The sequence below is a fragment of the Ochlerotatus camptorhynchus genome, unplaced genomic scaffold (assembly GCF_037179485.1).
Source record: "Ochlerotatus camptorhynchus isolate MF236.1 unplaced genomic scaffold, CSIRO-AGI_Acam_v1.1 ptg000015l, whole genome shotgun sequence".
Taxonomy (NCBI): Eukaryota; Metazoa; Arthropoda; class Insecta; order Diptera; family Culicidae; genus Ochlerotatus; species Ochlerotatus camptorhynchus.
In genome coordinates, this window is record NW_027040507.1 from 3,314,604 (window position 1) to 3,329,257 (window position 14,654).

Genomic DNA, 14,654 nt, shown 5'->3' on the forward strand with positions numbered 1-14,654 from the left:
TTTTCAATGGGATTCTAGTCAGGGCTAAGGTCCGGCCATTCCAATAGTTTGATACGTGAAACACGGAAATAGGCAAAGGTTTTATGAGCGGTATGCTTGGGGTCGTTGTCTTGCTGAAAAGTCCACTTTTTATCTGAGCCAACTTTGCGGGATGATTCATCCTTTAGATTTCTTTTCAAATTGCTGGTGTAGGAGTCTGCTATCGTTATCCCATCTATTTCAATCAAGTTTCGCACACCAGACCACACAAAGCATCCACCATAATATTGCTTCACTATCTTTGTACGTTTTTGTCAGCAAGTCTCTCTCCTGGTTTTGTCCAAACTAGTGCAGGCTGTTTATGCCCAAAGAACTCAAACTTGCTCTCATCATTCCAGAGAACCTTCTTACAAAACTCCGATGGCTTGTCGACATTTTTTCGGGCAAACAAAAATCACAATCATTCTTAAATGATGCATTTTTTGTAGAGCAATTTCTCGTTTTGAGAGAACTTTTAGATGGTCTGTAACAAGATTTTTTTCGGATTTGGACGAAAATTTGTTTATTTTCCATTTTATCTGATGGAATCGCGCACAGATTATGACAAATCAATAACAGATTACATGTTTTGACGTTTCCATACAATTGGAGGCGTAGGATACAATTCAAACGCAATAGACCTTTTTGACGTTTAATCGTCTTTCTCTATCTAGCACACATTGATGAATTGACGGTTTGTTTTCCAACTAATCTATTTCCCTCTTGCACTGTACAGAAATATCATCCTCTGATCGAATGAAACCTCAGACCATTCAAAACAAAACACCGAAATCGCTTTTTCGAATGATAGCTGCAACCGGATGACGGTTGTTTTGAAATCAGATGATTTTCCTCTCGAATACAGGATGACACTTGTTATGAAAAAGGATAGGGCCTTCAGTTGAAATGCGTAATGCTCTCTGCAGAGTGACTGTCATACTAAATGGAAATGCATATGGTATTGGTTCAGCCCCATAACGCAAATCATTCAAAACGATGATGTAAATAATTCTATCGAACGTCATTTGCTGATCAGAGCTGACAAACGAGGTGGAAGCATATGCATCGCTATCAGAGCTGTTACGAACATAGGTAAAGGATGAAAACCAATGTTTGGCTAATTCGTGGTGGAGGAGGTTTTCTCCACCACGAAATTTTTTTGTATGCATAATGGAATGGCTTATAATGGCTATTCAGTATTGAATTGTAGATTATCAAATTATAAATCTAATATTAAAACCACTTGCATGTCACACTATTCTTAAATGTTTGTCCTTTGAGTGGCTAATTTTCAAACGAAAATCATCCTGTATTGGCATCTTGCAGTGAACCTTTTCCAAGCTTTCGCCACCTACATTTCGAAGTGAGAACTACTAGAAGGAGGATAGTTTCCAAATTTTCCAAGTAAAACAGACGCTTTTTGGGGCAAATCGGTCCATAAAGAAAAACTAATAATTTCCCGTGGAAACTTTTGCTTGAATCGTGTAAGAAAACGTGTTTGAAAACTATTTGTTATTATTTCGGTATGGATCGGAGATGTTTTCATTACAAATTATGCATAACAAGTTTGCACCCACAGGGAGAGGTTACCTCCTGCGCAGCTGCATTTTTCAGAAAGTGGTAAATATGTGCGATTTTCACTAATATGAAAGTGGAAATTAAGTGAATTTACTTAGGAAAGGTTGTATCATGCTGGTGGTAATAGAGAATTGGTTGTATAGGACGCCAATATTCAATAAATGTTCATTTTGGCCTTTTTTAAGCAAACATTGATACTCACAATTTTCGACGGAAAACGCACCGGAACTTGATTTACTCAACACGCACCATGCTATAAAATGGTGCTAGATGGTCTTCAAAGTGATAACAAGATGACAAATCATCTTTATTTTGATTAATTGAACAATTTACTTCTGTTTACCATCATATTTACGATGCAGCATTGATGGAGCCGTGAAATGAAATGAATATATCTTGAAAAGTTCACCTAGAAAAGTCAAAGATGCGCATCAGTCTGATCGTAAAAACGTTTTCTTCTTCAATTCGAATGTTATATTGGAAGGATTTCACGCAGGCTTGATGAAAATTATGCTTTAATGCTAATTTTCACGAATTTTATATACAGTCTGTCAACATCATCATCATCATGCAGTGGCGACATCTGCGTTGAGCTTTTGCGGCAATGTTCCAATTTGGATGACAGTCATATGGATGTTCATCATCTGACGACGAATTCAACCAAAAGAAAATCATCCGAAATTCGAATGCATATTGTTAAAGGGCTCGAGCAATGCAATAATCATTCGAAGTATTGCGGATGTTTTGTTTCAGTGTGCTCGCACTCGTTCGATTTAAATGGTGCAGTATAGTGTGCGCCAACTAAACGTCAAAAAGCTCTATACACTGAGCTAAATAGTCATGTTAGTGTTAGCGCGTACTTTATTTTGTCCAGGTAAAGACGGCGATTCCATCAATTATGGAATAGTACGAAATACATATGCATTCAAAGGATGTGATGGTATAAAGTATAGTAAATATACTAAAAATACAACAATTTTCCCACAAATTTCAAATGAAAATATTTAGTGTTGAAAAAAATGCTAGTTAGTCGATGACCGTGATCGAGTACAGCACTAGATAAATTTTGTTTTAGGGCATTGTTGAGGTACAGCGACAGTTATTTATTTGACAGATTGAGCTGCCATTTTGCCGGAACGCATCTCTAAAGGATGGGCTTTAACTCAACAACACAAGTAAAAATTTGTTAGCACTTCTGGGAGGATTTTGAGCTCAAAAATCGCACTTTGAACTCCATATGCGACGCAAAGTGGTCCAGAACTGTGAACTGTGACACACAGATGCATATTGTATATAAGACAAGTGGTGCCTTTGGGAAAGTTCCTGGATATGAAAGGTTCTTCTTTTGACATTGACAGATCAATGATTGATCTCTTAAGAAATGAGATCGGAAATTTATTAGTTTCCTAAAATTTAATATTCAGGGTTGGTGTTTTTGGCAAAGCTTTAGAAAATATCAAAACCAGAAGCTTTGCTCCAGACACTACACTCAAAAAGTTCAACACGTTCGATCGAAGTGTTTGTACACTTGATTTTTTAAATGCACAATCACATTTACTTTAAGTGTATTTCACCTTGGTTCAATGTGTTATACACGTTAATTTATAGTGTTTCAAACTTTGAAATGTTGAAAACCTTTCACACTATCTATTCAAGTGTATTGCACATTGAATCACACTACTGTTCAAAACAGATGGATTTGAAGTGTTTTGCATTTCAATGCAATGTGAATTGCTTGCTCAGAAAGGTAAACATCGAAAACAAGACTTGTGACTTTATCATATCAACCCGCCTCATATATGAGAACAACCGTGGCACAGTGAGATCGAACGAAGACTCCGGCAGCAGCACACCCCAGCAGTCCATGATCGAATCCCAAATCAGATCCATTAAAAAGATATGTGAAAGCTCTGATCTCTGGCAGTTTTGTTTATATATTTGTCGATTCTTTTTTAGAGTCGGTAAAGTAGAATATTGTAGAATATTGAAATATGATGTTCAAAGCTATTGATGTCACCACATAGAATCCAACTGTGTCACAATTCATATCCATAGTGTTCAGGATGAAGATGACGTGAGGAATTTTTTGAGTGTAGGTGTCTATTTCTTTAGCTCATTGAAATATGAATCGTCTTTTGTTTTTGGAAAACACCTTAATAAAAGTTTTTACTTTATAATTATTTTCCTGTTTTGCAATGTTCTACTAAGTTGTTCAAAGCATCAATACACATGACTTTTAGGAATATCATACTCCACCATACTGGATCCTGAAATAGGCAAGTAATACTGGATTTAGTTAGAAAATAATATATTTTAACCATTTGAAAGCAATTTGCTACCATATTTCAATGAGATCAAGAAATATACACCTAGTTGACACCTTCTTGTCTTGATTTTTTCTAAAACTTTGCCGAAGTCATCGATCCGGGATATGAAATTTTAGAAAATAAAATAAACGTTGGATCTCACTTCTAGGGGGATCAATCACACTAGTTTACAAATAAAAGTAAAAAAAATAAACTTTGATCTTTGAACCGTGATCCTATGTAAAATCATGCGCTGAACCCAAAAATGTAGTCAAAAAATCTCAGTAGGATAGTTTTCGAGACACAGCTAAAAAATGAAAATTCACTATATCTATACAGACTATATCAATTATTTTAACGCCAAATTAAAGGTAAGACAATTTTTTTCCGATCATCTGAACATTAGCTGTCTGTGAGATTAGTGGTTTTGTTGTTATTTAATAGTTTATTTATTATATTTTTGGAAAATTTAATTTCTGGTAAGTTTTTAAGCAGTGTAAATAAAAATGTTTGTAGTGGTTGTACCACTAATTTCACTGAAAAATATATTCCGAAATATCGGAAGCAAATTTGATCTTAACGGTGATCAAATTTGCTTCCGATATTTCGGAATATATTTTTCAGTGAAATTAGTGGTACAACCACTACAAACATTTTTATTTACACTGCTTAAAAACTTACCAGAAATTAAATTTTCCCAAAATATAATAAATAAACTAAAAAAATTAAACTAATTAATATTTCTTTATTGCAACCGGAGATATTTGTATTTTAGTAAACACATTTTTTTAAAGTGAAATTTCATTTTTAGCTCTATCTCGAAAACTATCCTACTGAGATTTTGTGGGCTACATTTTTGGATTCAGCTCACGATTTTACATGATAAATGACCATCAGTGAACAAAGTTCAAATATGCTGTAAACGAGTGTCATTAATGTGTCAATCTCAAGAGAAGAGGCGTTTCATATCCAGAAACTTTCCCGAAGACACCACTTATCTAAAATGCAAAATTCACGAGATAATTACTTTTGACCGTCTTTTCACAGTCCTGGACCACTGTGTGACGTTCCGGATCGTTTGAAAATATTACATAATTATCCTAATAACAGGGCTGGTAGCACGTCACTTTTAGTGACTTGGTCACTATTTTTAAGCCAGTCACTAAAAAGTCACTTTTTAAACCAAAAAGTCACTAAAGTAACTATTTCCCTAAAAATAGTCACTAAAGTCACTTTTTCACTACTAAAATAGAGTGAAGTTTAAAAATATACACAAAATGTTTAAATTGAGTACGTGGCACTTAGAAAGTCTACAGTAGTTTTAACAAAATAACATATCTGTTAAAAATTTGAAAATTTTAACCAGGGTGAACCGCAAAACGTTAGAACACCAGGAAAACTATTGGGAAATGCCTTCAATTTAGATTTAAAAGAGGATTTTAAAGGATTCTAGGGATGACACCAAGATATATATCAGAGAAGAATACCAAAGTACAGCCTACGAAAGTCTCATGTAAAATTAAGTGTTCTGAGGACCGATTTCTTCATCTCCGCTTAAATCTTAAGCCAGGTTTACCTATATAGTTAAACTTGGCTTAACACATACAAGCGTTGGTTAAATTATTAGAGACGCAAATGTCAGCTCCGAAACATTTTTGGAAATAATTCTAATGTAATTGAGAGTGCATTTTAACAAGAGTTCTATGATGATAGGATGAGGATACTAGGTCCAATTCTAATAAGAATCCGTAAATTAGTTCTGAAATTTTGCTTAATGCATGCAAAATGCTTAATGCTTAATGAAAATTCCTGAAAGTCCTGTGAACTCCAAAGATGCGGATAGTTCTAAAAGAATTCTGGGGTGATTTCTGACGATACTTCCAAGAGAATTCTAAAGAGTTCGAAATAAATTCCGAGAAGAATTCCAATGGAATCGAATTTTGAGAGTTCAATCTCAAAGGAATTCTGAGAAGAGTTGTTGTTTTGAGAATGCCGAGGAAATACTATGGGGATTCTAAGGAGAATACGAATTGAATTTCCAATTGAATGCAAGGGAGAAGTCCAAGATTATTCTAAGCAGAAATTTATGAACCTTCTGAGGTTAATTGCATGGAAATTCTAAGGATGGATTTATGGAAGGAGCCTACAGAGAATTTCTAGAACAATCAATAATAAATCGAAAATAATCTACTTGAACTAATCATGTGTTATTACTTCATGCTTAAATTTAACGATTTACATAGCTTCCTTAAAATTGTCCTTTGTTCGTTTTCTACTTTCTATATACAAATTTCACACTGCCATACTATAGCGGAACTATCAACTCTTTACTTTCATCTCCTCATCTATCATCCACTTTAATTTTGATATTTGATGTTAAGCGTTTCGAACTACGAAAATAATCTATTTCCAAGAATTTTGTTGATTGTTCTGCAAATAATTTCAAGTATGCAATATTATGTTTGTAAAAGCTTATCTGAATCTAAGTTTAACTAAAAAAGTTCTTGAGATCATTCTGAAGAAATTCTGTGAAAAGTTCATAGCAAATTATCAAAGTTATCTACCTAGATATATCAAATATTTAGAGATTTCGAACGCAGAATCAAATTCAAGATCATAACAAAATGGGAATTACTATTTGCTAGTCATCATGTTTAACGTAAGCAAAAGTAAATTATTCAAATCACATCAAATGCTCTTCACAGGAGATTTCGTTGTGAGATTCAATTAAATTAGAGGAATTTATGAAATTTGATTTTAAGTTCCATGACATAAAAAGTTTATTTCAATATTGATTATGGCATATTAGCTTACTGCGTGCTCTCCACGTAGTGTTCTAGATGCACTTCCACAGTTATTAATTGAGAGCTTTCGATGCCTGCTACCTTTTTTGCATTAGTATAATTGTGTGGCAAATACAATCATACTCTAATATGCCCAGGGAGTCGAGAAATTTTCCAACCCGAAAAATTCCTAGACCGAACCGGGAATCGAACCCAGTCACCTCCAGCATGGTCTTGCTTTGTAGCTGCGCCATAACCAACTGAGCTAAGGGAGGCCGGTTCAATATCAAACCGTATTTGAATTTCTAAGATACCATATAAATGGTTACTAATTTAATATTTACAAGTCACTATTTCCGTAATTTTAGTCACTGAAGCACTACTATTATATCGCTTATACCAGTCCTGTAATAAACAAATACCATAAACGAACGCTAACATGGTAGAATGGTAGAACTATCCCACAAATGGTTTGGATGATACCCCGAACCAGAGCTGGTAAATATCACGGCCGTCATGTGACAATGAGAAAACAGGTCCTATCATTGGCTTTCTTGTCATATTCCAATGATCAAGCATTCATGAGAATAATTCTTATGCGGTTTTGACTTCAAGATTTCTAACTGATTTAAATGAATAAAAGCAAGCAACCGTATGTAATCGGTAAAGTAAATATATTATTAAGATTTCCTCATAATAGCAATAAATGAGCTAGTAATTACAATGAACACAACACTGTCACGTTCTGTTATGACAAAAAATTCGATGAGATTTTGAAGAAAATCTCTATCATCATTTTCTCATCCAATGATATTGACAGAAGTATCTCTGTAAATATCACGGGAGATCTTTCATTGAAAATGACATTTGCCAGCCCTGCCCCGAACACGTCGTTAAGCTATTTGCTTTGCTTGCTATTGCACGTTAAAACACATGGCGTGCGATCCTTTCAACTTGTCAACATCGGTTCAAGTGGAAAGTGATTAACTCTTTCTCGCACAAATTAACTGAAAACCAGAAATCTGGCAACTCCGCCAGTCGGGAAAGCTGCCAACATAAATTTTTCCATTCACTCTAAACTGACATTCTCTCCGGTGCATGCCTTCCACAGGCGAGCAAACCGAAAGCACGCGGAGAGAGTGAGAAATTTGCCACAATCGCGCGCACAGACACACACACACACACACACTCCCAATCACACCGGAGAGGAAAGAGATGTGAGGGTGAGAAAATGACAATTGAACGCAGCGCGTGCATATTGGGAAATGCTGAGGGAAAACTATTTTCCTTATACCCATAAAATCCCACCACATGAACGCACACACACACACTCTTGTACCGACACTTTCCAATAATGTGTGACCATCAGTATGTACGGACGTCGACGGTTGGCTATATATGAGAGTGTGTCACACTGGCACACAAGTGGCATCCAGCATTAGCGGGAGTGCGCGTGTTTTGAGTGAGAGCCGTGGGCCCCCGACCGATCGAACTTTTCAGTCTGTGAGTGGATTTTCCGACGTTTAGTTTGGCTCCGCTTTTTTCGCATTCAGATCGATGTTTTTCTTTTTAATTTCAAGTGGAGAAAATCCAATTAGAATGGATGGACCGGAATGGTGGAGCTACCCGGTGATTGGTTGATTGTTGGATAAGAAGGTACTTTCGAGCAGAAGTTGCTGATTATTTACAGTTTATTTTTCGATTGGCGTGAAAGTTGGGCAAGTGATTGAATTTGATTTTTGGTTGGAAGGACTGAAGGTCGACGAGCAAGCACTAGCACTGCCAGCGTAAGCACACCGACCGCTGCTGCTATTAGTAGGTGGGAGAGCGAAACTTCACTATCAGAAAAGTGTCATTTTTCCGAAATATTAATAGCATCCGAATTTCTATTTTTCCCTTCTGAACGGAGAAATCGAACCGAATGGTGGCGGAAAGATAGATGAAATTCTAGCTTGCGAGAGTGATTTTTTTTCTTCATATGAGTTTGATTCGGTTATTTCTGTAAATATATAAATGCATTAATTTTAATTACCCTGCCCTGAAGCCAATATTGGTCGGTGTTTGAAATGAGAAATAAATTAAGCCATTAAAAATTATCAATAGAAGAAACCAGTGGAGGAGGAAAAAGAAGAGCCCAAGTGAGTGGAAAATAAAGAGAGAGAGAGAGAGAGAGATCGCGCGGCGTAATCGGAAAAAGGGGGTGTTTAAGGAAAAGTTCTGTGTCGGATATCTCCAAAGTGAGTGAGTGAACAGAGAGCGAAATAAAAAGAAGAAGTCAATCGACAGCAAAAGCTACAACAAAAATCAAGGAAAAGTGGAGCAGCAAAGTGGATCATTCCTAGACCGTCGTGTGGAGCAGTGCCAGCAGTCGTCGAAGCAGCCAGATACAGTGCCAGCGAACAGCAGCTAGCCTTCGGATTTGTCCCGAGTCTAGCGAGCACTGATTCCGCCAGTCACTTCCTTCTGGATTCAGCCAGGCAACCCAGCAAGCGACGACGCCGAAGACGACGCCAGACCGCCGCTGTTCATATTTTTCATGAAATCGGGTCGATAATCGTCAAGATGGAGTGCAAATTGATTTCACGATATTCGCCACTACTCGTGCTATTCTTAGCATCGCTAGTAAATGCACAAACAGGTACATTCCTCTATTCATTATTTATAAAATCATACCCGTTCTCTTACAGCTCAGTCACACCGCCGTGTGTCGGTTTTCTATTCAGCCGATAATGACCTTCAATTCGGAAAATGAGGGGACTGTTTTTTTTTTGGGAATAAAGAGATACACACGATATTGTCTTCAACAAGGGGGTACAAGGTTGTGTACATTTGCTGTACACATGTTCTCACCGTCATTACAATCGTTGTCATCATCACGGGGTGTAGACAACAACAAAGCTAAATGGGAAAAGAACAGTAGTTTTCTAAACCTCATGTTCGCCAAGATCATCGCCACCCACACGCAAATCGACCCCCACTCTCCCCCTCATTATCATCATGAATGCAGGCATGACGACAATCAACCGACAGAGTAGAAGTTCACATCCTTCAGAATATGGCAACCATTATCTCGCATCTCCCTCCGTAGTCGGTTCATGACGATGCAAGATACATGCAAAAAGTATCCTCATACTACATTCATCCATGATGATTGCGCTAGTTTCTTCTTATTCTACTTATTCTTTTCGCCAGCAGGAGCAAATTGGAAAACACGTGCGTACATTACCTGGATCGATTCCCCTACCACAGCTTATCCCACCTTTTTCTTTTGTTTTTTTTTTCCATGGAATATCAGAACAGGAAAAACAAAGATTGTAAGCGAGTTGCTAAACAATTCCGTCTCGAACGACATCTACGTGCTGTCCAAGTCAATGTTTGAGAAGATTGGGTGGGGATTATCCCTACCAGGGTTTAAGCCTGCCACGAGCGGTTCAAACTTTTGTTTTGTTTTTGGATTTTTACACGCAAATTGGATTTTTACTTCTCTAGAAGATGGCGTTGAATGCTAAAATTTTAGAACATCGTTATTTACAGTTAAGGACCCTTTAATCACCTAGGGGAAATGACGGCTTCGGCATGACATACTATTTTCGGCAACCCAAATTGAAACACTATTTTCACTGGATTTTCTTACGAAAACACTTCGCTGAATGCATGCAAACGATTCTTTATGCTTTCAGCTTCAATTTGACTATATTTTTACCACTGAGAAAAAGCAATCTAGCAAGGTTTTCTTGAAATGCAACACACGCACTACAAATTTTAGCTGATTTCGAGTTGCCGATAATAGAACAGCAGATTTACATGCAGTTCAAATGGAACGGTTGCCGAAGAAAAACTGATTGCCGACAATACTCGCTCTCACTAGAGAAGATTGGAGCTTTGTAAAAGCGTTTCAAAACAGTTTTTGACAATTCTTTCGACTGAAATTGTTAGAGCAGCTGGCAGCAAAAGATTGTAAACAAACCAATACTGCATATGTGTGCGTTCCTTAGAGAAAAAGGCTATAGAAAGAAGGTCGCTGCTTAGGTTGCCGAGAATACGTAAATTCCCCTATCGCTTTTGAAAATTTTCATTGTTTGGTAGATTCTTTAAAAGAAATCAAGAACCACATGTGAAAAGGGCATACAAGATTTTTCTAAACATTCCTTTGTATGCCATTTTCTTGCCAACCGAGGGTTGCCCACGCAAACCAACAACATCATCGGGAAGGGAAAAGTTTTCAGTGTCATATGGGTGGCGAGAAAAGGGCATAAGAAGGTTTGTTTTCAATAAGTTTGTACGCCCTTTCCACATGTTGTTCTTGAAATACATGTTTTTCATCGAAGAACCCTCCTTTCGCTCTTTCGAAATGTTAATGAAGTTACCTGTAAAATAGTTAAATTTCAAACCTTGGATGGTAACCGACCTTGGTAACCGACTACACCAGTAATACCGTGAATGCAATACCGAAAACCCGGTTTTAGAACTTATGAAAACCGGTAATTTTGGTCATTTTTATATCCAAAGCTTGTTGTTTATTAGTTCAATGAGAGCATTTAAAAGGTTTACTGATATGCTATACTTTAATAGTCAAGAAGTATCAATAATAAATAAGCAATAAATCAACTATAAGTATTAAGATTCATCAAAAGTTATGCAACTGTATGCATACAATGTGTATTTAATAACAGATTCTGAAACACTATTTTGTACTTAAAACTTGCATATTGAAGATCTTAGAACAGTGGTTCTCAAACTTTATTCTTATGCGACCCACTTTTAGGAATTTTATATGCTTGTGACCTACCAAAATTAAATGCAAATGCTCTAAGTCCAAAATTATCTTCAAAATTCTTAAATGGATTTAAAGCACCAAAAAAGTAATTGCATTTCAACAGATTGAAACACCAAAACAGCCCAAAACATGCAACTAATTAGGAAACTAGATTTCCAAGGCCTCATTGAGATTCAAGACATTAAAATTCAAGACCAACAATTGAAAAGGGCTCAACTCCATTTTGTGAACAAACCTTGTAAGGCCATTTACTCGCGAACCAAAACCTACATTCGCAAACCTAAATCACAATCGGGCAGAGGAGAATTTCCCCTACCTGTTCATTGTGTTAGTTTGCGTTGGCGTACTTCGGTTTGCAACAAAATGGCCTTACAAGGTTTGTTTACAAAATGGAGTTGAGGCCTTTTCAATTGTTGGTCTTGAATTATCCGAAGGCTGCTATGCTGAACATGTTCATTACGGTTGAACTTTGGAAAGTGAAACATTGTAGTAAGAAATTATTTTAGAAATCTTGAGCTTGAAAAAAAAGATTGGAATCTGTCCTGAACTTGGATGAATTCATAGGAAAAAAATTGATGGAATTTCTATGAGATTTGGAATAATCCAAAGGTTTTACGGAATTCTGGAAAGTATTCCCAAAAAAATCCGGAGCGACTAGAAAATAATTTTGAAACGAAATTGAAAGGATTTGTATCGAAAGCTTCAGCAGGGTTGCCAGCGATCCGGGAAAACCAGGAATTCCGGGAAATATCCGAGAATTTGAAAAGTAACCGGGAAAAAAATAAGTTAACCACACCATAGGCATAAATTTTCACACCAGAATTTCATTAAAACAGAGTGATTCTTTACCAAATGAATGTCTTTCTCTATTTGCTGCATATTGTTTTTAGAATTAAATAACTCAGCAATATTTCAAATTGATTTTTGTCGTTTCAATTTCAGATGTAATGAGCATGGGCATTAAACAAAATATTGAAGATGCTGGACTTAAGAATCAAATATTTATAAAAACAGAAACTGAACTATTATTTTCCGGGGTTTTAATTTTAATCAAAAGTCTCATAATATGAAGTCCAGAATAAGCTTGGAATTCTGCTATGAATCATCATGGAATTCTTTTGAAATTAACCAAAAAACACTCCGCGTAATAATTACCGTTGAATTCTTTTTTGAATTTCCTTGAAACCCCTTTTTAATTTAATTTGCTTTATCTTTAAACAGACTACGTAGAAACTTATTCTTACTCACATTAGACTAACACTTACATTAACACTGATTATTTCTTATCCATATAAGAATTTGATTGGAATCCGTCTTAGCATTCCCTTGAACCTATCCGAAGACTTAAATTTCTTTGAAATTCGCTTTAAAATTTTCTTTTAACTCTATTCGAAACAGATTAAATCTTTTGGAGTTTTATTTAGAAACCCTTAGAGTATTTTGAAAAATTTCTTTCTAATTATTAGCATCTTTTACAATCAATTTTGTTGGAGCTCTATGATGAATCTTTCGCACTAGGGTATCGCAAAAACACTCTTAGAACTCTGTGTATTGTTGAATTCGCATCATAATTCTCTTGGAATTCTTCTTAAAATTCATCTGTCTTTTTTATCACGATCCTCATACAGAATAAATTAGAAATTTTCTTAAAAGTTTTTTTTACAACTCCTTTTGAAACCAATTTTTGATTTAGAACTTGAAATCTTCTCCACAGAAATCCCTCCAAATTCTTCTTGCCATTTCTAAGGACTTCATGTCAGAATAATTCTGGAATTCTGCTCAAAACTTCTCCTTCGAAAACTATGTGGGAATCCTCCTCAATATTTGTTTAAAATCAACACTTTGAATGCTTTTGAATTTTACTAAAAATTTCAGGGTTTGTCCGCAAGATTCTATCGACTGTTCTGTAATTTGCTGTAGCCTTTAAAATGCTTCCAAGTCTCAGAACCTTGACAATTATGACTGCACGACTATTTAATAAAAATTATATTTTTTTTTTCAAATCGTTGCTCTTGAACAATTTAAAAATCTCACATTTTACTATTTTTTCTCCAAATCGTGATGCAACGAAAATTTGTTATCAATCCCAAATTTTGGAGAAAAGTTCTAGGCTCCATACGAATTTCAAAGCCCCAGAATGGGAATTTACTTAAATCATTTTAATAATCCTTTTAGTAAATAACCTTTCACTACTTTTTTTTTTGACGCAGGTCTGTGATTTCTATACAGGGGTACACTTTGCGAAAATCAAAAATGGAACATGTAACAAAATTATGAAAGATTTTGAACATTAATAACTCAGCTGCCCCTGGACCAATTTCAATAATGTTATCACCAATCGATCAGAAATATGTGTATGCATCAATCGCAATGCTTCCGGCAGATGATTTTCAACACGAAACTATCAAAAAAAAAGTTGTAATGTCAAGCATTGTTCAATGTACTAATAAAAAGCGATAATTTCATCACTGTTTTTTTCATGAAATAAACGTTCTTTCCAAACCCAGTCGTCATAATCGAGTATCTTTTGGTTGCACATCATTCTGCTTTAAGCTGAAAAGATATAAAAGAGCACTGCTGTCTAGCCTCAACTCATTTTCGCTTCGGAGGGCGTGGTGAGCAGGCAGCAAGCAACAAGCAACAATGACTGGTCGTGGCAAAGGAGGAAAAGATCTTGGTAAAAGAGGCGCCAAGCGTTATCGCAAGGTTCTTCGTGATAACCGCCATCCGTCGTCTTGCTCGCTAGGGCTTTGATGTATGGAGCATAAAAATGATGTATCGAGTATAAAAAGTGGTAGAATTTGATTTTTCAGAGTATCTCGAAAGATCATTACATTGTATTTTTTGTTTATTAATTAATTTGATAAGGCTCAACCGAATTAACTTTACAGAGTCGAGGATTCTTGTTCACAATACAAAACTATACTCAAAAGGTAATAAATTGTTTTGAATGCATTAAGTGACTGATATAAATGAATTTTTCCTTAAGCTTTTGAAAATACTTTCCGTAATTTTGCTTATATTTTTTCTACCAATAACCTCCGAAAGTTTACAGTTGGCCACGTTTTAAAAAATGCTTACAATTTTGTTTTTTGTTAAATATTAACAATCGGGAAATTTTTAATATTGACAACCGAGAAAACCAGGAAAAACCGTGAATTTCAATATGAAAAGTCACTGGCCAACCTGCTT

The 14,654-nt window shown here is 35.8% G+C and overlaps 1 protein-coding gene across 1 annotated transcript in view; it reads left to right on the forward strand.

The window, feature by feature from the left end:
• Nucleotides 1–8,653: 8,653 nt before the first annotated feature.
• Bsg (immunoglobulin domain-containing protein Bsg) overlaps nucleotides 8,654–14,654 on the forward strand; it is a 130,712-nt gene continuing 124,711 nt past the window's right edge. The window contains exon 1 of the mRNA XM_065223075.1: nucleotides 8,654–9,323. Within this exon, the coding sequence (XP_065079147.1) occupies nucleotides 9,248–9,323 (76 nt within the window). The 5' untranslated portion in view covers nucleotides 8,654–9,247. The remainder of the gene's footprint in view (nucleotides 9,324–14,654) is intronic.